General features: G+C 26.6%; 1 protein-coding gene across 6 annotated transcripts; it reads right to left on the minus strand.

The window, feature by feature from the left end:
• Window positions 1–1,691: 1,691 nt before the first annotated feature.
• On the minus strand, window positions 1,692–24,381 carry LOC136092404 (uncharacterized). Of its 6 annotated transcripts, none has more exons than XM_065820600.1 (4): window positions 24,045–24,100; window positions 13,414–13,477; window positions 10,498–10,567; window positions 1,757–3,498 (listed from the first exon to the last, which is right to left on the minus strand). In XM_065820600.1, the coding sequence occupies exon 4, from the start codon at window positions 3,460–3,462 to the stop codon at window positions 2,176–2,178; it is 1,287 nt and encodes a 428-aa protein (XP_065676672.1). In that variant the 5' UTR covers window positions 3,463–3,498; window positions 10,498–10,567; window positions 13,414–13,477; window positions 24,045–24,100; the 3' UTR covers window positions 1,757–2,175. The 6 variants fall into 6 exon arrangements, with proteins under 6 accessions (XP_065676669.1, XP_065676668.1, XP_065676672.1 ...); XM_065820599.1 differs by lacking the exon at window positions 24,045–24,100 and adding an exon at window positions 21,266–21,364; XM_065820597.1 differs by lacking the exon at window positions 10,498–10,567 and having other exon boundaries at window positions 1,692–3,498; window positions 24,045–24,286.
• Between the last annotated feature and the right edge of the window lie 910 nt (window positions 24,382–25,291).

Here is a 25,291-nt window from a genome sequence, read left to right on the forward strand (position 1 = left end):
GATACAGTTTCAAATTTTATTTTAATGAAAATGCTGATGATTATAGACTGATGAAAATGCACTTTTAGTTCATGTCCTCAGTTAGATACAGTTTCAAATTTTATTTTAATGAAAATGCTGATGATTATAGACTGATGAAAATGCACTTTTAGTTCATGTCCTCAGTTAGATACAGTTTCAAATTTTATTTTAATGAAAATGCTGATGATTATATGACTGTGAAGCTTTTTTTTTTGCACTTACTTGTACTATTTGAAAATGAACTAATGACGTTCTTTTTTTTTTCTTTTTTTTTGTAAGATTTGTTTTGCGCAAGTTTTTAAACTTGATGTTAAGCTTTAATAGCTTAAAAGCTTAACGAGTTTTTAAGTAACTTTTAATAATAATAATAATTTTAATAATAATTTTAATAATAAATTTAATAATAATTTTAATAATAATTTTAATAATAATTTTAATAATAATTTTAATAATAATTTTAATAATAATTTTGATAATAATTTTAATAATAATTTTAATAATAATTTTAATAATAATAAGCTTAAAAACTTAACGAGTTATTGAGTAACTTCTTTTGAGTGATTTTTTACATTAAATTCGAATTACTGTAATTTAGTTTAGTGATTGGAATTTGTTTTAATATTGTTTATTCATGCAAGCTTTTGATTTTTTTAAATTTTTTATTAACATTTAAGAACTTTACTCGAATTTACTCAAAAATACATTAAAAACGTCTGAATTGTAAATGAATGTTTAAAAAACTTTAGAGTAACTTTTCCTGTCTAAGAAATGCCCTTAAAATAATTATTTAACATAAAAATCAAAAAAAAAAAATTTTGTCCAGTTTAAAAGCTATTCTGCCCCACTGTGCACTGTTTAGATAATTTTTAGTAATAACTTCGTTAATGAAACGCCAATTATTAATTTGGAATAATATTTATGTTTGAAACAAAGATATTGTTGCAAAATTTTTAATATTTAATAATAATAAAAAAAATAAAAACCTTAAATAAAAAAACTTTATCAGCTAAAACACTTTATTAATTTTTTCAAAGTTGGTCTTTTCTTTTTCTTTTGTATGAAAAAAAATCTTTTCAAATTAACTTTGATGCGTTCTTAGCTTCTAACAAAATTAATTCTGTCTACATATTAACCCATAACGGTCCAGCGTTCCCAAATGGGAGCAAATAAATAATTTGATGTTTTGCTGAATCTGTTAATTTTATTTACTTGCTATAAAGACCAGCGTTCACAAATGGGAACATTCATTTATATTCTCCAAAGACATTTTTAATACTCTTGTTTTGCAAAAAGATATTTTTTCCTGTGTTCACATACGTGGATTCTAATACAAAATTAAAAAAAGTTTACAAAAAAAAATTGTTCCCAAATGGGTTAACTTACTCAACAAGAATTATTAGACAGTTATTATATTATCACAGTAATTATATTATAACATTTATTCTTTGATAAAAACCTAGAAAAAGTAAAAAAATTCACAGTCAGGGCCGTCCTGAAGGAGGACGTAGAAGTTTTTTTTTTTTTGGTTGTTAGTTGGCAAAAAAAAAGCAACCATCCCCCTCCCAATGTAAGACCTCTTCGCGACGGCCCCTTCTCTCAGTATTATTGTTTTTACAGTTGATGAACATTTTTTACACTTGTTTGATTAACTTGATTAAAAATTATTGTAATTTCTTTTCTTTTATCATAACAAATTTTTATCTTATTAGTTAACTTGTTTCGATTATTAAACTAATTTAAAACTAAATGCTATATATTTGAAAAAATTAACTTTTTGTAATGAGCTTTTTTAAGATTTAAATTGAAGATCTAAACAGGCTATAAACTCGAAATATCGTGATGGAAACAGTTGTTGTCCATGTCTAAAAATGATTGTAATTAGTTTGAGGAGTCAGTTATTAGAGCTTTCAGTGTATCAAATTTGATTTGAAAACTTGACATGCTTAAAATGCTATTTGACTTTTGGCACCTTTTCCATAACAAACTGATGCATCACTTCGTTTAAGTAAAAATGTCAATCAACTGATAAATTTAATTTTGAGATAAATTTAGACGGTAGACGGTAGAAAATTTTTTTTAAGAAAACTAACTACTAGCTCATGGTATTTTTATTTATTTCATTTTTGTTTTATTTACATTATTTATTTTTGTGTATCAAATCTTTTTGTATTCAATATTTAAATGCACGTAGTTCATTCGATTTGCAATGCCTGTATAACTCAATTTTTGAAATAAGTCAAAAGCAACGTCAAACTTTTTTTCACAAGAACCATTTTTAAATTCATAACTCAATTCTTTAAGATTTAGATCCAATAAAAACTTCCCATATCTAGAATCTGTTAGTTTCCAGTAGTAATTTAGTTTTTCAATAGCAAGTTTTTTCTTAATAACAGCCTTTATTTTTGATTCAACTTTCAAGTAAGATTTCATAGCTTCTTCTAGTTTTAAAATGTTTCTGTTCCATTTATATTCACTCATTGCTCTTGAAAAAGAAAAATAAATTCCAGGTAAGATAATAATACTTGCGAGGGCTTTTAATTCTTCATTTTGATCGCCACAACAAATTTGTTTATCAAACTCCCCATGTTTTAAATATGCTCTGTACAATTTATATTTCAAGGCAAACTCCTCTTTATGCTCTTCCTTAACAAACTCACGATAATCTTTCTTCAAAATATACTCTACGTATTCAAAATAACTACTTTTTGTATTTGGTATTTCTCTGTCAATATTCAACTTAACTAGTTTTTTTCTGTAACTATCTATTTTTTCAGCAAGTGTACCACTAGACGAAAAATATTCTTCAAAATTTTTAATCAATGGATACGAACGCACGTTCTTCTTCTTTTCACTCTTTTCTTTATAATAGTCAATTTTATCGATGTAATAGGTTGCGTAATAACGCGCAAGATATACTTGGGTTGCTTTTTTAAAATTCTCTTCCTGTGCGTCCAGTTTTTCGCCTATCATCATACTAATTAGTTTACTTTTTAACTTTATTGCTTGTTTTCTAAACCTCTCTTCGCGTATGTTTTTCTTTTCTTTTATTTTGATGGTTTGATGAATACCTAATCCCAATTCGTAAAGAGAAGTCAACGTAAGGGCGCCATTTTTTACCCAATCTTCAACTGATTTAGATTGTTTTGCTGCTAAATAAGCCAAGTTCAACGACCCTTTTACAAAACTTGCAACTTTGTTCCCAGTTTCAAAAATTGGTGTTTTAATTTCTTTAACGTCATCCCCTAAAATGTCAGCTAATAAATTTTCTTCATTTGGCTGAGGAATAAAAACATCATCGTTGTTTGTATTTTGCGTGGTCTCGCTAGCCATTTGATTAATGTCTGCTTGTGAATGTAGAACGTCATCATTTTTTATTTTCTGCGATGTCATATCTGCTTGTGGTTGTAGAACGTTATCATTAACTATAATTCGTGATGGCATCACATGCGGTTATTGAACTTCTTTTATTAAGTTTACCTGTAAAAAAAAAGTAACAAATGTATTTATTTACTTAAAAATTATGTATGCAACAGAATTATGGAATAATTGTATAATTTTATCTACTTCAACATTGTGTATGTAACACTTCAACATTGTGTATGTAAAACTTCAACATTGTGTATGTAAGAAAATATAATTAATAAAATAATCTTATTTCTTTATTTTTTTTAACATTGTGTATGCAAAAAAAGCGTTTCATAAATACTAAATATATATGACAATAAATTATAGGATGTTTTTTACCTATTTTTAAAATCAATTTTTGTCATTGATAACAGATAAATAAATAAACTCAGTATTTTTATTTATACTTTTGCACAAAACACTATATCACTTCAACGTGATTTTGTAAATAGCGTTCTATGAAAGTGTTTGAACAGCTAAAAAAAGAATGATAATAGGACAGAAGAAGAAAAAACCAAAAGATACAGGAAAATTGAGGTATATTTAACTGTGTAAGTACTCACTGAGAGAATTACCTCAAGGACAGCTTCCATCTAGCGGTGATAGTTTGAGATACAATTAATTCATTCTTTGCGAGTCACAGCTATAAACTCACTTCTACTAATGTTAGTTGCAAGTTGAAACTAAAATCTAAATATCTTGTTTGTAAAAATGTTGTTTGTACATATCCTAAAAATTCTTGCTTTGAACCTAAGTTTAAAAAAATTTAGGATAATGCTGGGTTTGGCAAGATAGTTGTGATTTCAGGGTAGAACATTAACATCAAAACATCAAACTTAATTTATAATACAAGAAACTGACTAAATTGTCTTCAGCAAAAAATAGTGAAAAAATTCCTCTCATAATCTTTCCAGCTTTTTAACATCTCCACTAAGTATTAAAAAAATGATCTCTTAGCTGAAAGAATGAAAGTAGAAAATGTCAAGCTGAAAGATGTAAATTAAGTTAATTTAATAATTTTTTTTAGAATAATACTTGAGTAGTAAATGACTGAATTTATATGTTTCTTAACAGATTTTAAATTTTTTTAGGTTCTAAGAAGACCAGAAAATAGAAAGGAAAGGGTATACCCAAGACAGGTCAGGCTTAGGATCATCACAATCACTCTGCTACCGGTATCATATAACTAAGTACGACCTGCCTCAAGCCCTGCTGCTGTCTAGATTGTTTTTTTTAGGCAAAGGCTAGTAAAAACAAACTCTAACTTAAAAATCCCCTGCTTTGGGGTTTTTAGTTGAGTAAAGGCTAGAGATGGTGTCTCGGTAATTACTTATCTTGGGCAGATGTTAACTGCATCCAGCTACTGTCTTGTAGAAGGTCTCCAAGTCAGAGACTTAAGGTGTAAGCAGAATAATCCTGCTAACCAGCCTCGAACTCCTTCTTTATCTATTGGGCTGGCAAAGATGTAAACCTGAGTAACATTGTTTTCTGCGTAGGATGATGAATGCTGGATCTTCTTGACTCTACTCATAGTTTTTGCGTGTGCTTCTTTTATAGTCGCTATGTAACTCTTTCTGTTATTTCCTAATAAGGGTACAGCTCTAAAACTCAGTTTATGGGTTCTAAGGCTAGCTGGTGGTAAGGTTTCCCAAATTCTGCATTCCATCAACAGCTGAAAAATATCAGAGTAACAATATTGCCATGTTGTACATGAATGGTGTCCCCGTAAATGCTTTTTGTGCGCATTTTCAATGCCACATAAGAAGCCCTAAGTTACAACTTAGGGTTAATTAGCATGACTGAGACAATTGTATAGCTCAATGAATAGGAGGCTGTGTATTGCTTAGTCTATTTATGAGTCAAGATCTCTTTAAACTTAAACCATGCCAAAAGTAACCTAAAATATTAAACATAAAAAACCTACCCCACCAACTAAATGTTCAATATATCTTTTACAAATATTTGGGGTCTGTGAAGCAACTTTCTATCAGTTAAATTTTACCTATTTTAAAATTTGCTAGCCTTGCTTGTTCTTAGTAAGACTAATTTAAATTTACATATTTTTTCTTCAGATCTCAGTGTTTATGGGTACTATCCTTTGATTTGCAAAAAATCAAATTGTTGTGAAATCAGGTTTGAATCTCTTCTAACTTTTCAATATCACCTTTCTTTTAGTTCTTAATTGTTCTCCTTTATCCCAAGACTGCACTCTTTTAGATGAAATTTGTGATAAAATTGACCATTCCCTCTCTCTTTTCACATATTCTTTCTTCAGATCTCAATGTTTATGGGTACTATCCTTTGATTTGCAAAGAATCTAATTGTTGTGAAATCAGGTTTGAATCTCTTCTAACTTTTCAATATCACCTTTCTCTTAGTTCTTAATTATTCTCCTTTATCCCAAGACTGCACTCTTTTAGATGAAATTTGTGATAAAATTAACCATTCCCTCTCTCTTAACCCCTCCTACAATAATTTTGTTATTGCTCATAACAATTAATGGCTTTGCTCAGGTTTAACGCCATTTAGCCAATTGGCTAACGCCACTGACCCTGGTGGGACTAAAGCTTATAACTTTTACATTTCTCAATCTCTTACTCAGATAGTTAACATTGTGACTCGATTTCCTGACAACCCTAATCACTTACCTACACTCCTTGATTTATGTCTTGTCTCTGATCCCTGCTTTTGTTTAGTTTCTCCTTTTACTCCTTTAGGTGGCTCTCACCGTGCAATGATCTCTTCAAACCTTTTATCTCATATTTCCTTTATAGACTTACCCTATCATCGCACTACTTACTACTACCCTATAAATGACAGGGATTTTTTTTGTGATTTTATTCGTGACGTCCTTGAGCTTATTTTTTTTCTCTCTCAACTAATAAATGCGTTTCCTACGTAACCTAATAGAATCAAGCAGAATTGGAAGATTTATGGTTCTAATTCATGTCTCATCACACTCCATGGATTTCATCTTCGTGCAGCTATATCTAATCTATACCTATGTATATCCTTCGTGCAGCTTCTGTATCAAATCGCAACAATTTTTTCATCTTTTTCAAAAGAAAAACTCTCTTGAGAACAAACTTCTAGTTATTATTGCATGAAATCGATGTAAAAAAGTTTTGTTTAATGATAAGCTCTATTACTTTTAGTTTACTAAATCTCGTATCTTATCTCAAAGGTTAGACTCAAGAGGCTTTTGGAAAATCTTCAACAGCGTCATTAACAATCGTAGGTCCAACATTTCATCTCTCATCCATGGGACTGATCTTATACCTCTCCTAGGAAAAGACAGAAATATTTGCAAAGAACTTTTCTTCTAATTTGGCTTTTTATTCTTATGGCTATTCTCTTTCTTCCATTCCCACTCCATTCTAATTAAACAGGTTAATCGATTTACCACGTCAGACATTCAACCAATTGTTAGACATTCAAATCTCTCCAGCTTCCGTTGCTAAAGCTATTTTTCAAATCAACTTTTCTACGGTTTGTGATTTAGACAACATTCTTGTTATAGTCTTACTAAAGTGTTTTACACTTTTTTACTTTTTAAACTCTCTTCAATTCTCTCTAAACTATTTAATAATAGTTTGACTGAGTCTTGTTCTTCTACTTGCTGGAAAATGATATCTGTTATTTCAATTTTCAAAAACTCATTAGAGCCCTGACCCATCCAATTATTTTCTGATCAGTCTTCTTTCTGTCATTAGCAAGGTCTTTGAGTCTTTGATTAACAAATTTCTTACATTACATCTTGAGTCAAATAACTTACTGTCAGGCAATCAATACGGTTTTCGATCCTCTCGCTCTACGGCTGACTTGCAAACTGTTGTTACTGAATAATTTTATTCTGAATAATTATATACTGAATTATTTTATTTATTATTAATAATTAATACTGAATAATTTTATTCAGTAACAACAGCGCTGAGTCCTCTTCTGTACTTCTTCTTGGCTTATATCTGCCAAGCTTTAGCCGCTATCTGCCATGCTTGAGCCTCTATCCCACCGTCTTAAAGTTGCACCTCTTTCCCTTCTCTGCAAATACTATCATGGTCGCTGCTCATAGGAGCTAGTATTTCTAGTTCCATTTACTAAAACTCATTCTCTCTTAACTCTTTATTCAGCAAAGTTTTATACGTTTCTTTTACATCTGTTCCTGCATACTCTAAATACTTTTACTCGTCTAGTTTTTTTCCCCGCACTTTTTTGGAACTCTCTATATCTATCTATTTTCTTGACTCTTAAAACCTACAGTTTTTCAAGTCTTCTTTCAATCGTTTCTTTTCTTTACAACTCTATTCTTTTTTTCAAGTAACTTTTTTCAAGTAACTTTTCGTGTATTCCAAACATCAAGTCCATTGTTAATTTGCATAATCACAGAATATGTAATTATATTAAATATAGAATATATAATTATATTAGCAAGTTGCAACTAAGGAAAAAAAACCTGCAACCGTGTCAACAAACCCATTTAACTTATGAACAATCAGTGCTTAGTATAGATCGTATCTATCAAGTTTTTGTGTTGTCAAATAACCAAATAAAAAAGAAATAGTATATTTTGGCTTCTGTGAAACTGTATTTAAATCTCGGTAAGCAGTTCATCTAAAGATTTTTAAAATTACCATTTTTACTGTGTTTGTTATTTTAGCGACCTAAATAATTCACTACACCGTATATAGTAAATTTCGTGGCAGATGATTGGTATATTGACACGAAACTTAAAGTACCATAGAAAAGTTGTTTTAAAATAAACAACGGTGGATTAAGGGTGCAATTTTAAAGAAGAAAGCCTTTTTCCGTGGGCAACAGCAAAAATGAGTAAAAAGAAAGGTTCTCTTGAAAAAGCTAGCGCTGATATTTATTTGAATAGGCTAGGATGGGGTAATGTGGGTCTAGGGGTAAGATGGGTCTAATCAAACTTTATCACTTTTTCAGAAGAAAGGTTTAGGTAGAAGTTTTTTTTGTATGTTATAGGTGGTAAATTTTAATTATAAACTTACTATGCAAGTTCTTAAGTATATTTTGAATCAAAATAGCGCATACACTTAAAGAGAAATTTTTATCAAAAACCTTAAACTTTAGAAAAAGGGTGTTAAAAACGGGATCTAAAACATCGAAAATGTTTTATCTGGAAGAAAAATTACCAAATAATTAGGTTCAAATAAGTTTTAAGACTGAATGATGCATAGTTTTTTTTGAAACAAGCAATATTTTTGAGTGGGGTAATGTGGGTCTGAATGTCAATGTGTATTATACAACAAAAAATTCCTTTAAAATAAAAATTGGTATTAATTACAAACCTGACTGAATTCATTTATATATATATAGGGAATTTTTCTGGGGTCATGCTGCTATGGATACCTTTAAATGATCATTAAAGATGTAATGATATTATGTTTTCAATTAAAACTATTAGATAACGTAGCAGTTTTGAAGGATTGCACATGGAATTTTTATTATACAAACATGTAGTTTTTGTAAGATAATGAAGGTTAGTTTTTTAGGATAATGAAGGTTTGTAGGATAATAAAGGTTGGTATATTTTATTGAAAAAAGGATAAAAATGTGACTTAGACCGACATTAAACCACTTAACGGGGCGATGTGGGTCTATAGAATACAACTAAATTAATTCTCCTTAAACATCTTTAAAAACTAAGTATAAATCTTTAAATGTAGTTTAAAAGTGATATCTAATTATGATTTTGAGTTTTCTTCAAAAAAAAATTGCTTTGCTATATATTTTTTGTTCTTAGTCAGAAGTAGGTAAAAATAGGCTCAGATTACCCAACCCTACACTAAATATTTCATATTTATTTTATTGAACAATAAATATTTCATATTTATTTTCTATACATTTCCTAAATAATTCATATTTATTTCATTGATCAATAAAATAAATATGAAATATTTAGTGTAGGTTGGGTAATCTTAGCCTATTTTTACCTATTTCTTTGTGCAAAAAAAATATATAGCAAAACATTTTTTCTTTTAAGAAAACTTAAAATCATAATTAGATATCATTTTTAGTAAACTTTATAAATTAAAAGTTAATAAATAGTTAATAAAGTAAATAATAAAAGTTTAAAATTTAAGTTTAATAAAAATTAAAAATAATTAAAATTTTTTAGTAAAGTTATCAAAATTAAATATTTAATTAAGTTAATTAGAAAAAAATGGTTTGCGGAAAAGAAATGCAGGAAGAAATCATTCAACTTACATCGAAGTTGAATGATTGAGCACTGATAACCAGTGCATGTCTTTTACTCTTTTAAAAGTAAAGGATGAACTCTTAGCCTCGCAATTCGCTAAGGGAATATTTTAAAACAACCTATATGCTATAAAAACATAGATTATGCAAACATTGGGTAACTTTTCAATAAATCGCATCTGTGTGTAGAACCTACAAAAAAATATTCACACTTTGAAGAACACCAAAATAGTTGTTAGAATTGTTGCACTCTCTGACACTGCACACAGTTTTAGACAAATAAAAAACATTCTCTTTGCCTTTATTTGCAAAAGTGTGAATGTCTTGCTGCAAAACTGGATCAGATTAAGAAAATAGTTTGCACGCCTAAAAAAATTCCGTAATTTGATGATCCTATAACTTCATTATAGCCTCAAAAAACCCTCTTTTGGCTAAAAAATGAACTGCTACTACTCTTTCTAAAATCACAGCCCAATCTCGTCTTTAATCTGGCTAACCATATAATCATCGATAAGAGTATTTTGTTTTATGAATTGTATCCACTTAATCATACATGGCATATGTTTCTTGCTGTTTGATTGGCTAAAATCAGTTTGTTCAGCTTTTTTCCAATTGAAAAAACCACTTCATAAAAATAAGTTGTTGTAATCGATAGAAAGCAATTTCAAACATAACAAAACACACATTTATAAGAGTCATAAAACGTCGTTTTTGATCACACTTTTCACCATAATTCAATTTTTTTGAAAATATATAAATATTAACATCTATACTGATTTTAAAAAGCTCGATTCAAAGATTAGAAATTTATTTACGAAGATTAGACGCTTTATTTTCAAGAAAAGCATAGACCTTGCTTAAGTAGTGCATACGTTCATTTTCCTTTAACTGTAATGGCCATTAAGCAGGATCTTTATGGTATCTAGAAAAAAAAATGTATTTATGATAAGCATTAAGATTATAAAAAAATAGATAAATGTATGTAATAAGTGTCATAAAATGTGAATATTTATAAAAATTTATTATTAAATACGTAAAAAGTAAACCCCACAAAATGATGTACCAAAAATTAAACGATGTTTTAAGCTACAACCTTATGCTTCTTGTTGCAAACTGCAAACAGATTTTATACAATGAAAAAATGTTTACATCATAATTATTAGTAATCCACAAATGTGTTTTATAACATATTTTAGTTTATTAAACATTAATAAGTTTATTTTGTCTCGCAAATGTTAAAGATGATAAAAATTAAAATATGAAAATTACCAGAGTAAAATTCATCATTGTCAATTCAACACTCTCAACTTCACAAACTTCACTTAAAGGGTCCATATAGGCTACCTCATTTTAAATGTTATTGCTTTCGTCTTGTTAATATTATTTTCTTTAGTGTGAAGTTGCATATTGGATTGATTTAATAAAAAAAAAACTATAATTTTTGAAAATTTAGCTACCATGTTCTCTCTCTTTTTCTTCGCTCTCCTTTTAAAAGCCCTACTTTAAACTCGACAGTTTAACTAGTTTAACTTTAGCTCTCCTAAGTTTATCAAAGGTTTTATTTTCAAAACTTCTGTTTAAAAAATCTTTTATTTTAAATCTAGGCTTCAAAACTGCAAGCCCTGTTTTTATAGTAGGGTGTGTCATTTTAAAAATGTTTTAAATTCATATTTGTTTTTGTATTATAATGCTAGCTACATTTTATTGTATATGACCAGCATAGAAACTACTAGATGCATACCCATAAAGAAATGTTTCACGGTTTTAATTCCTAAATCGACCTAGAAACAAAATAGTTTGATTATTTCTAACTTTTTATTTTAATTTTTGCAAGTTAAAAACTTTTTTAAAAGTCCCTTAAACACAGTTGCCTCTAAATTGAAAAAAAGATAACTGTCGTTTTATCGGTTACGTAATAGTTGAAACGACTATGTTCGGAATATATTGGAAAGGAGTTAAATAATAAATTTCTCCGAATTTTAAGGAAAGTGACACAATTAATAATTAATGAAATGCTCTTTGATAAAAAAATTTAAAAATTTTGCAGTTTATACTCTCACATAAATTTGCCTGTATCAAAAAATTTTGCAAAGCGGTCTTTGTAAAATCCATTTCAATCCTTGTAAATATTTGCTCATAAATTAAATATTTCAATACTTCTTGATAAATTTTTCTAAGGAGGAAGCTTACATTTAAACGTAATTTATATTTAATAATTAAATATATCTAAATACGAGTATTATTGTCTTAACAAAGATAAGATATATGACAATAACTAGTTTATAGAAACAATAAAGTATTTAAATAAATATGAAATACTTATTAAATACTATACTAAATTAAATGTTATATTAAGTATGTAATTATACTTTAAATATTTAAACAACAATAAATTAAAGATAATTCCTATATAAAAACGTTTATTAAAAAGATATCTTATACTTTTTAAAACGCAACGATGAAAAATCATTTTAAGTATAATTTAGCCGACATTACCTCTTTACTAATGAATTGAGCTCTTATGTAAGATTCCCTTCTCTCTACTGTGTGGACATGTCCTGCAGTTTCTATAAACTTTTTTATACACCTCTCAACTGACTGTGTATGAGAACTCCATTGGGGAACAACCATGGGGCTATTAATAAAATCTTTAATAGCAGCAGTTGTAAAATTGCATATCAAGAGTCACTCTGTAAGATTATTTTTCAAGTCAATGTTAATATCAGGTGTTCTTCTATACCTATGGCTATAATCCCCAGCATTAGTTGCTTGTATTCATTTACACGGATCATAAGCATAGCTTTAATCAGTACTCAAACTTTTGATAACTTCTGGGCAAAGAACAAGTAACGGAGGTCCAAAATCAATCTTTGTAAAACTAGGATTGATTTTAAGATCTGTAGCTGTATTTAAAATTTTTCCAAGTTTTTCAGACCACACATTTTGACATTTTGTTTGGCCATCTCAATTTATAATTAAGTGCATTAACCATAACTAACTGGTGTGATGATTACAAACAACCCAGACTTTCACCTTGTTAGTTTTTTTCCATACATTGCATTGCACCACCTTCATGCTCAGTATTTACATTTTTGCCATCTCCTCCGATGCCTTTTAATTGCATTTCTAAATTTATTTTCATCAACCTGATAACCAGGTAGTCTGCAATTATCTGAAGCAAAGTGAAATAGATATCTGCCACCTGATTCAGTAACTACAGAAAAATGTTCTTCCTTAATAAGATAAGGAAAATATATGTTATTAAATTCTGTTAATACTTTTGTATTATCTTTTTTGCAATCAAAAATAATACAGGAAACCTCATTATTTTCAAGATCTTTATCTAATTTATTACAATGCTAACTTCTCTTGTGCCCCTTATTTTTTGTTCTATTTAATAATGTTTAAGATACAAATACAAATATACAAGAGAAAAATAACAAGTGAAGATATCGTAAAAATAAATAAATAAAAAATAAATAAAGAATATGAATACTGAAAGAAGACCATCAGGTCTTGTCTCAGAGAACCGCTGATGACGAACTTGAAACTTAAAATTTATACAAAGTATAAAAGTCGTTATACAAATAAATTAAATTGGTAAGATTAAAAATCCTTTAACAACTAGAAAATATAAATAAGCAAAAAATATACAAGTATTTGATTTAATAAATAAAAAGAAAGCGAACACTCGCAGAAGACCATCAAGTCTTCATTGAGAACCGCTCGTAAAATTAAAAATCTCATAAAAATCAAATGCATACATACCTTGTCAAGTGTTTAAAGCACAAGAAAAATTTAAGTGCATTTATAAATATATTCAGTTGTATCACTGCATGAAAAATAAAAAAGTAAATTATTCAATTTTTAAAAATACAAAAATATATCATCAATAAAAAAAATGATTTCCTTAAGCCTATTTTTTGAATGAGAACTAACTCCATTCCAAAGAAAAATCAAAATGTTTTAAAACTATTTTATTCCAAAGAGAAGCTCCACAAAATGAAATACTTGATTTTCCAAAATTAGTTTAAAAGAATAGCTGACAATTTAAATTATTAGTTCTTTAGTTGTATTTATTTTCATTTTTTAAGGTAAATAAATTATGGAAAGAAACTGGGTTGGAGTTTTACATTTGTACATAAAACAAAGAATATTAAAAACATTTAGCTGATATATATCAAGAATTTTCATTTCAAATAAGAGAGGTAATCTATCTTTAAAATTAATCCGACGAGCAATATGCTTTTGTTGACGATAAAGAGGCCTAAGTTTGGATTTATTATCACTACACCAAGCAATATTTGCATAGTTTAAATGACAAAGGATAAAGGAGTAAAATAATTAAGTCAAATTACGTTTAATCAATTATATATATTCTGAAAATAAATTTTCACGGCTATTTACAAATAGTATTGAAATACTAATCTCAAGTAAATACCTTCAAAAAATAGTTTATTTATATACAATTAATCTTAGTAATAATAATAATAATATTAATAATAGTAATAATAATAATAATAATAATAATAATAAAGTAATTATAATAATTTAAATAAATCGGTATAACTTTCCATACATCAATCGTTTTTACATACAAAGTTACAGTTACAAACAGTAATAAACTGACAAAGCGTAACAACTAACGATGACATAAAAACGACTACTGCTAAAAAAATTATAAAGATTTAGTAAATATATTAATATAATCATAGTTGTTTTAATACAATAATCAAAATATTTGCAAATATTAATTAAAATATTAATTATTTAAAGCACTTCTAGTTTTATACAATATTCCTATACTTTTAGCAACTTTATTACAAAAGAATTCTATGTGTTCCAAATAAGGTTTTCATTGATAAAGATACCCAAAAAGTTTAAATTAATTACTCATTTTATTAGAATTTTGTCAATAAGAAGTAATAGTAAATCTTAAGGCAGAAGTTTTTTTTTTTAGGAGCTGGATGAAAAAGTATCCAATTAGTTTTTTCAACATTAAATGAAAGCTTGTTTATTTTAAACCATTCAGAAGTTTTTGTTAATTCGATATTTATATTTTGAAATAATGTTGTAATGTTGTTATCAGATAAAAAAAGGTTAGTGTCATCTGCAAACACAACAGCCATAAAATTCGAAGCTTTATGTAAATCATTGATGTAAATGAGAAAGAGAAGGGGCCCAAGTTTAGAACCCTGGGGAACACCACAAGTTATATTTAATAGATTGATGGGTCAGTTAAGTTATTATAAGCAAACTGCTTACGGTTGTTTAAGTAGCTTTTAAGTAACAGTAAAACATTTCCTATAATTCCATAATGCTCAAGTTTTTGTAGGTGAATATTATGATCAATTGTATCAAAAGTTTTTGATAAATCTATGAAAACTCCCAACGTGAATTGAGAATTTTTAAAAGAATTTGAAATATTGCGAACAATTTGGATTATTCCATGTTCTGTTGAGTTCTTTTTTTGAATCCGTATTGATTAACATATAGTATATTATTTGAAGAAAGGTGATTATAAATTACGTTATATAAAATTCTCTCTAAAACTTTAGAAAAAACAGACAAAATAGAAATTGGAAAATAATTAGAAACATTGGTTGCATCACGAGCTTTGAAAATTGGTGTCACTTTAGCTACCTTAATGTGATCAATAGTTTGCGATGAAAAAAAAAATCTAAAAAACTATTCTTTGTTATAATTTCAACATCAATTAGAGCTGCTGTTGCTATTTCCGCAGTTTTCCTTAAACCTGTGCGATGTCTCATACTAGCAATTGCAACGTTTGTTATGTCCATCCTATTATAAACTTTTACAATATTTTTTGAAGGTTCTTGATCTCTAGAAAAATCTGGTTCTGAAAGCTTTTTGTCTGTTTTTTTAATCTAAAATTAAATGCAATATCTTATCTTATTGATACATTATTATTTTCCTAATTGTTAACAAAATGTAGTTTTTATAATAAATTGTATTTTTTTTTAAGTATGCATTTACTTTAATAACTTCATATTTAACAAAGATGTTCTAGAAGTAATTGTTTAACCAGTGATAAGAAATTATAATCTTGCTGAACTTTTTCATTGATCTTCTCTTCTTTTATTTTACGTTTCTTTGCTCTCTCTAATTCAACTTCTTTGAATTTTGTTGACTCTTTTATGTCAACACCACCAATATGGTAATGTGTGAAACTACCGACTTTATCTCTCTGTGACTAGATAAAGCTGAGTTCAACTGAGTTCTACAGGAATTTTATTTTCTCGCACACACATGCATTTAACATGCATTTGTTTTTCGCAGTCATGGTAACAACCATAATTTGAACAAAATATTATTTCATATTTGTAAGATAAAATATCAACTAGTTGATATTTTATCTTACAAATAATTTGTTGAAAAAGGATAAATAAAATCAGATCCATGAAAACCTACATCTTGTATTCTGATTTAAAGACTTTGAATTTAAATAATATACAATATCCTAAATAAAAGTTGAAGGTTCTAAGTTATCTTTTTCTATACTGCAAGCAGTGATTTTTTCATTTTCAGATAATAAAGAAGTGCACGGTATCGACATGAATAAGTTTTCTGTTTTATTAACCTGTTCTGATAATATATGTTTCTTGTTAAAATGTATAGAAATATTGACTTTTTTTTTTAAGTTATTTTAGGTGCCCCCAGAAGTCCTTACAGTCTTATCGCAGAGCACTGCGGAAGAGCATTTAACAACAGGTTCACGCCTTCTTCCGTGCCAATGTCACTTGTTGGGCTAGAGCTGGCGTCGAACCTCGGACCTCTGGGTTCAAAGCCAGAATTCTAACCACTGTGCCACGGCTGCTCAAACTTGTTTTTTTTTTTTTTTTTTTTTTGCAGTAGTTGCTTTTTTACTATCTCCATTGGCACTGCTCATTTGTTAATTGTGTAAAACTTTAATATAGCACTTGAGGTAGAACACTTAAAATTTAAAAAATCATTTAAGATTTTAAAAATTAAACTTTTTAGAATATAAAAATAAAATAAATACAGCTGCGTCCCGGTACGCCGAACAACCCGATAACTCAAACTTTTTTTATTTCAAACTAATTTTATACTCCCTTGAAAACAATAACAATTGTTTTGCTTCGCTTAAATCGAATATTTGTTTAGTCGAACCGTTTTACGTTGGTCTCTTGGAGGTTTGAGTTAACGAGAATTTACTGGATATGATTAAAACGACCGATTATATTAAATAAGCAGATACAAAAGAATAAACTACAGCGCAAACTTTACGACCATTCGCTTTAGAACACTTTAAGTTACAATGCATTATGGTTTAAAAACTTTTTGTAAAAAAGGAAGAAACATTCGTGGTTTTTACAATAAACTAAGTTATGCTGTATAATTTATGCATATGCAGGGGCGTATCTAGGGGTATCCTGTATTGCCCAGGATTCACCCATAATTTCTAAAAAACAATAAAAAATTATGTTTCATGATATAAAAAATACTAAACTTAAATTTATAGTATACTAATATCTCAAACCCTCAGTTGATTTAGTTGCATCCCCTTGCATATTCTACCTAAATCAGTTGATATAGCAGCTCTCCTTGTTATGTTCTCAACATATGAATATATTATCTGCTCTGCTTTTTTGAAAGCTAAAAAACCTCATTTTGAGCCATACTATCTTCTGCTTACCAACATAAACGGCTGTAACAATGCCTCAAAGACTTAGCTCTCTTTCGTCATGTTTCAAAACGCCGCAATTTATCAAGATTCTGTTTTAAATTAAACGGAACCAAATGAACTCTTTTAATCAACTGTTATTGAAATGTATTTATTTTGGTTGCCGTAATTAAGACCAAAACATCCCTATTGTTTCAGGATTCTTTTGACCCGAATTTCCTGTAGACAACAAAAAAAAGTTGCAGGAACGTTTGATCAAAAGGGTTCTCTCGATTCCGTTTATATATTAAAATGAATCCTTAATTATTCTAATAACGCCTTAATTATTCGAATAAAGCCTTAAGTATTGAAATAAATTGAAGTTCAAAATTAGAAATTTGTTTTTTTACAATTTTATTACAAACTTATTAAAAATTAGCTTAAAGTAATTTTTAATAAAAATTTTATTTTTCTTTGCAATTATGGATTTGTTGCTATCCAATGCCATTGAAGCCAAGCATTTGCTTAATATTACGATTTACAAAGCTATAATCTCAAATCTCTTCGTAATAATCTCAAAGAATTAAACTCAAAGCTTCCTGTTGTAAACAAAGACCTTCTTTCTTTAAAAAATTCTGAAATGGAAGCTTTTATTCCTATGCAAAAAGAAAATGAAGACTATATTGTTTTAAAGTAGGAGCTTAAACACTTTTTTTTTTTTATGTTTTATTTTGTTTATAAAACAAGAAATCTTGACAAATAATCTTTAGTTAAATATGGTTTTTTTAGTTTTATTTAGTTTATATATGTTATGACTTTACAGGTTAATGAAAAATGGTAACTGACTTTACAACTCTGCTGCTTTAGTAATATATTCATCAGATAAAACAAATGAAGTTCCTCGACTATTAACTTCTGTTGAATAAACCCAAGATACCCAATAATCTTAAACCAAATGGAATCCAAATATTTTTCTTCACTCTCTGTTTTTATGGCATGTGTTTCATTTAAGAATTCTGATTTTTTTACAGAATTAAATTATATAAAATATTTCTGAACTTATAAAAAAAAAAGCCTATAACAATTGCAGAAACAGTAAATTTGCTTCTTTTCTTTGTTTAATTGCATTATCTACAGTGTTAAGCAAACAAATTCGATCTGTTTATCCTGATTTTGGACTTAAATAATATAAAAAGTTATTTAATGTAAATATATACCCACGTGGTGATCATAAAACAAATAAAGAAATTCTGAGTATTTTATGGTATAACACAGATTGTCGCTCTATTTTCAAGGATAAAGATATATGGTCACCAAATCATTTTGTCTCTATTGTTAAAAGTGATTTTTTTACCTCAAAGAAATTTGTCAAAAGTGATTTAATAAGTGGATCGTGTTCAGTTTTGCCAAGTGTTCTATGGCGTTCTTCTGTTCCCACCAAGGTTCTCAATTTATTTTGTTAACCTCCTAAAAATCTATTTTCAACAAAAAATCATTAGTTCAATCTCACATAAAGTTTTGCATTGATAATGAAACTAAAATTATAGATGTAAATTTTGATGTTACTCCTAATCCAATCTTACTTAATTATATTCCTTGTACATTCAAGCCTTCTTTTTTATGATGTTTCTACTTACTATGAGCGCGGTAGACATCCATCTGCTGGCAAAGATGATTCAATGTTATTAGATCTAGATAATAAAATATTTACTTCTTACTTGTCTTTTGTTTTTCCTGTTTTTGGCTATTGGAATGGCTATTGGAATATTCCTGGTTAGCTTACTGAAAAATTAAAGATGGAGCATACTGACTTCCATATACAATGTTAGGTAGCTTTTTATATACAATGTTAGGTAACAGTATTCAAAACAATACCTCAATAATCAACTTTATTCGAAAACCTTTTACAACAGGGGGTAATGCAACTCATGCTTATTTGGATCAAAATAATAGTTTTCGACTTCATCAAATGTCAATGCATTATCTTAACATGCTGCAATTTAGATCTAATTCAAAAAAAATCTGATTGAAGTTGACATCGATAATTTAAAAAAAAAATTATTATAGGTAATCGAAATAAATTAATTTCAATTATAAAGACAATTATTTTTCTTGACTGCAACGGTATTGCTTTTCGAGGTCATCGTAATGACAGTAAGAATTATCTAGAGATCGGAGAAACATGTAAAGACAACATTGGTATAGGTAAATTTGAAAAACCTTTAAAATTTTCGTATTGAAGCAGTTGATAAAGCTCTTGAGCACCATATTTGTTCTGCTCCTAAAAATGCAGCCTATATATCTAAAACCGCACAAAATGAACTTATTGAATGCTGTGAAATAACAATCAAAGAAGTTCTAATTAAGAAAATTAATAAGTTAGGTTATCTTTTTATCTTGTTTGATGGAGCCTCTGATTGTTCTAATGTTGAAAAGCTATCTCTAGTTATAAGATACATTGACTGTGATAATGTTATTTGTGAAGACTTTCTACAGTTTATTGAATGTAAATTTGGTACAACTGGTCTTAGTCTTGCGCAAACATAATTTCTGCAATTTATGATCTTGGTCTTGATATCCAAAAATCAGACATAAATACATATTTATACGCATATTTATATATATATATATATATATATATATATATATATATATATATATATATATATATATATATATATATATATATATATATTCAGACATAAATACATATTTATACGCATATTTATATATATATATATATATATATATATATACATATATATATATATATATATATATATATATATATATATATATATGTGCGTATATATATGTATATAAATATATATATGATTATATATATATGTATAAATAAACATATATATATATATAAAATGTATATATATATATATATATATATATATATATATATATATATATATATATATATATATTCAGACATAAATACATACTTATACGCATATTTATATATATATATATATATATATATATATATATATATTTATATGTGCGTATATATATGTATATAAATATATATATATGATTATATATATATGTATAAATAAACATATATATATATAAAATATATGTATATATATATATATATATATATATTCAGACATAAATACATACTTATACGCATATTTATATAAATATATATATATATATATATATATATATAACATATATATATATATACATATATATATATATATATATATATATATATATATATATATATATATATATATATATATATATATATATATATATATATATATATATATATATATATATATAAGTAAAAAATCATTTAACAAAAATTTTTTTCCATTTAACACTGTGTTCCATCAACAAAGATTCATCAGAAAAATAAAATTTAATAAAATTTTTCTGATGAATCTTTGTTGATTAAACACAGTGTTAAATGGAAAAAAAATTTTGCCAAGTTATTTTCTACTTATATATAATTGTTCTGTTTTTTTGAGAACATTGAGCACTCTATTGTGTAGAATACTTTTTAAAGTTGTTTAAATATATATATTTAAATAACTTTAAAAATATATATATATATTTATATATATATATACATATATATATATATATATATATATATATATATATATATATATATATATATATATATATATATATATATATATATATGTATATATATACAAATATAAATATATATATATATAAACATATAAATATATATATATATATATGTAAAAACATTTTCATTATGAAAACATTAATAACCGAAATAAATGAAAACGTTAAAGTATTTTTTCTTTATGTTTTAAAAGTTAGCTACTTTTGCGATTATCAAATTTGAGTTTGCTACTAAATCAGAGTTGCTTTTACGAAATTTTGTAAAGACTTGCGTTTATAAAGTTGAAAAAAATTTCAAAAACTTCTTTCAAAAACTTGTGGCTGCAAAATACGAACATAATTTTAAAAATCGTATACCTTGATTTAGCAGATTTCCATTGGTTTATAACAACAAAAAGATATTTATTTAATTATCTTTATTGGATCAAAAGTAAATCAATGCATTTATAATGGTTATAAAAACAAACTTTAAGTAAAAGATAACTCTAAGTATTTGGATTCACGGTAATAATTGTGGAGGAAACAATGTTGAACTAAAGCTAAATTGTTATTTACTGTTTACATTTTCATAATTATTTTTCCTTGCTCATTTTTGAATATTATTTATATTAGACCTACGGATTGTATTCTCATATGACAGATTATGGAAAAAAAGATACTTTTAATGTTATGTGTATTTATGGAGACAGTTTTATGTCGCCATAATACTTTTAATAAGAAAAAGGAGATTTAAAGGAGAGTTAAAAGAATTTTATAAAAAAATTTATTTATTTATAGTAAAACTATGCAATAAAATAATTTATTACAAGAAACCGATGAACTTATTTAAGCAATTTGATTTTATTAACTATAATTATAAGCACACATTAGAAATAAAAACTTTTTTAAACTTCAAAGTGTCTAACAAACATGATGAACAGTCATTTAAGTCTTTTTTTCAGCAATATTATTAACAAGCATTGCAATGACAATATCAAATTAGCACCAAAGGAATTTAGTGATCTATATTTACTGAACAACATCAACTCGCTTATAACACATACAACTATCAACAACATTAGGTTTGATGTCAATATAAACAGAATAAATAGCTATATTGTCTCTTATGTAAGCAAAAAATATATTAAAAAAGAAAGACAGGACAATATTTGAGTTTTTAAATATCTTTTATTTTGAATTTACAATAGTTTATTATACTACTTGCAACTTATTTTAAAAACACTTCTATTCGTCAGCAATGGTAAAAGACGCTTTTTACAATTGCTGGCAAATAAAGTTAAAATAACTTTTTCACCACGCTGTGGAAAAACAAATGAATATATTCTGAAGGACATGAAGATGGCTGTCCATTTAATTGAGGAATATCTAAAAGTGGTGAAGAGCCATGCTGATTATTTTCCAATATATTTTTTGCAACTTTTATCAGAACAGGGTGTACAATTCTGATGTGTTAAAAAAACATTAACAAAATATGATTTATGTTGATATATTCCTTGGTCTCTTGGAGGTTTGAGTTAAAGGGAATTTACAGGATATGATTATAACGGTCGATTATATTAAATAAGCAGGTACAAAAGAATAAACTACAGTGCAAACTTTCATTCGCACTTCGACCATTCGCTTTAGAACACTTTAAGTTACAATGCATTATGGTTTAAAAACTTTTTGTAAAAAAGGAAGAAACATTCGTTGGTTTTTACAATAAACTAAGTAATGCTTTATAACTTGTGCATATATATATATATATATGAATAATTAATGCATATAAAGATTATTGACATATTTTCTAACTGCATACAACATAGAAGATTATTGTAGACATAAAAGATTATTTTATAACTGCATAGAAGATTATTTTATAACTGCATAGAAGATTGTTTTATAACTGCATTATTTTATAACAACATAGAAGATTATTTTATAACTGCATACAACATAGAAGATTATTGATATATTTTCTTACTCGCCTTAAAAAATATATAACATAGTCCCAAGGAGGGATCTACTTCCCCCTTGCTCCCTACCTTAAACCCGCCACTGATCAGTAACTAGTTTATCAACAGTATAGTTTCTTGTATTCTGATTACTTGTCTCTCTCAAAAAAATTCCATATCGCACACTATCTCATGCAGTAGGGAGCTCAAAAGGTAAAGATTGTTTTCCTCTGCCAATAAATTTATTCATCTTAATGGCTGATATATTTATTGTTTTTTTTTTTGGTGCCATTAAAGTTAATTTTAATTAAATACTGATTAAGTATAATTTATAAGTTACTATACTCTGATGAAAGTATTTTTATTATTTTTAATTATATACAAATTTTATAAAAAAATCTTAATAGGTCCAAAATGAATTACATCTACTAAAGTTTCTTTTAAAATGGAAATGCAAAATACGTCATTATTCTAAATATTTTTTAAACATTAACAAGTTAAAACACATAAAAACAATAAAAAATACAGCTAATGCTTAATTTGAAATTATTTAAAAAGTATCACTCCATTTCATTCATAAAATGATACCATTTTTTCACAATATAGTTTCTTTTTTTTTTTAATATTAGATTTTAGTCCATATATGAAAATATAAACATATATATATATATATATATATATATATATATATATATATATATATATATATATATATATATATATATATATATATATATATATATATATATATATATATATATATATATATATATATATATATATATATATGTATTTATATATATATATATATATATATATATATATATATATATATATATATATATATATATATATATATATATATATACATATATAGCAGTGAGTGGAAATCCCCTCCTGCTACCACCCCTCCACCCCCATCCTCCTTCCTTTTAATTTTTGTCATTAGGGTCCCCAAAAAACTGAAAGTCGCTAATTAAGGTCAAAATAGTAGATTTCGTAGCGATGTTATAAATCTGAAATATTATTAAAATGTAAAAACATTTTCATTATGAAAACATTAATAACTGAAATAAATGAAAACGTTAAAGTATTTTTTCTTTCTATTTTAAAAGTTACTTTTAAAAGCTACTTTTGCAATTATCAAATTTGAGTTTGCTTCTAAATCAGAGTTGCCTTTACGAAATTTTGTAAAGACTTACCTTTAAAAAGTTGAAAAAAATTTCAAAAACTTCTTTCAAAAACTTGTGGCTGCAAAATACGAACATAATTTTAAAAATTATATACTTTGATTTAGCAGATATTCATTGGTTGATAACAACAAAAAGATATTTTTTAATTGTTTTCATTGGATCTTAAGTAAATCAATGCATTTATAATGGTTATAAAAACAAACTTTAAGTAAAAGATAACTCTAAGTATTTGGATTCACGGTAATAATTGCGGAGGAAACAATGTTGAAGTAAAGCTAAATTGTTATTTACTGTTTACATTTTCATATTTATTTTTCCTTGCTCATTTTTGAATATTATTTATATTAGACCTACGGATTGTATTCTCATATGACAGATTATGGAAAAAAGATGCTTTTAATGGTATGTGTATTTATGGAGACAGTTTTATGTCGCCATAATACTTTTAATAAGAAAAAGGAGATTTAAAGGAGAGCTAAAAGAATTTTATAAAAAAATTTATTTATTTATACTAAAACTATGCAATAAAATAATTTATTACAAGAAACCGATGAACTTATTTAAGCAATTTGATTTTATTAACTATAATTATAAGTACACATTAGAAATAAAAACTTTTTTAAACTTCAAAGTGTCTAACAAACATGATGAACAGTCATTTAAGTCTTTTTTTCAGCAATATTATAAACAAGCATTGCAATGAAAATATTAAAGTAGCACCAAAAGAATTTAGTGAACTATATTTTCTGAACAACATCAACTCGCTTATAGCACATACAACTATCAACAACATTAGGTTTGATATCAATACAAACAGAATAAATAGCTATATTGTCTTTTATGTAAGCGAAAAATAAATTAAAAAAGAAAGTCTAGACATTATTTGAATTTTTAAACATCTTTTATTTTGTCTTTACTATAATTTATTATACTACTTGTATCTGATATTAAAAACCCTTTTGTTCGTCAGTAGAAGACGTGGTAAAAGACGCATTTTACCATTGCTGGCAAATAAAGTTAAAATAACTTTTTTACCACGCGGTGGATTAACAAATGCGTATATTTTGAGGGACATGACGATTGCTGTTCATTTAATTGAGGAATATCTAAAAGTGGTGACGGGGCATGCTGAATATTTTCCGAAGTATTTTTGCAACTTTCATCAGAACAGAATGTATAACTCTGATGTGTTAAAATAATACAATTCTAACATAACTCACCTTTGATATTACAGTACCCATATCTATTAGTATGCA

This window comes from Hydra vulgaris, chromosome 15, assembly GCF_038396675.1.
Source record: "Hydra vulgaris chromosome 15, alternate assembly HydraT2T_AEP".
Lineage (NCBI taxonomy): Eukaryota > Metazoa > Cnidaria > Hydrozoa > Anthoathecata > Hydridae > Hydra > Hydra vulgaris.

Bases quoted from the DNA above. Each gene is read 5' to 3' on its own strand.
- LOC136092404 (XM_065820596.1), bottom strand. From the start codon at position 3,462: ATGCCATCACGAATTATAGTTAATGATAACGTTCTACAACCACAAGCA.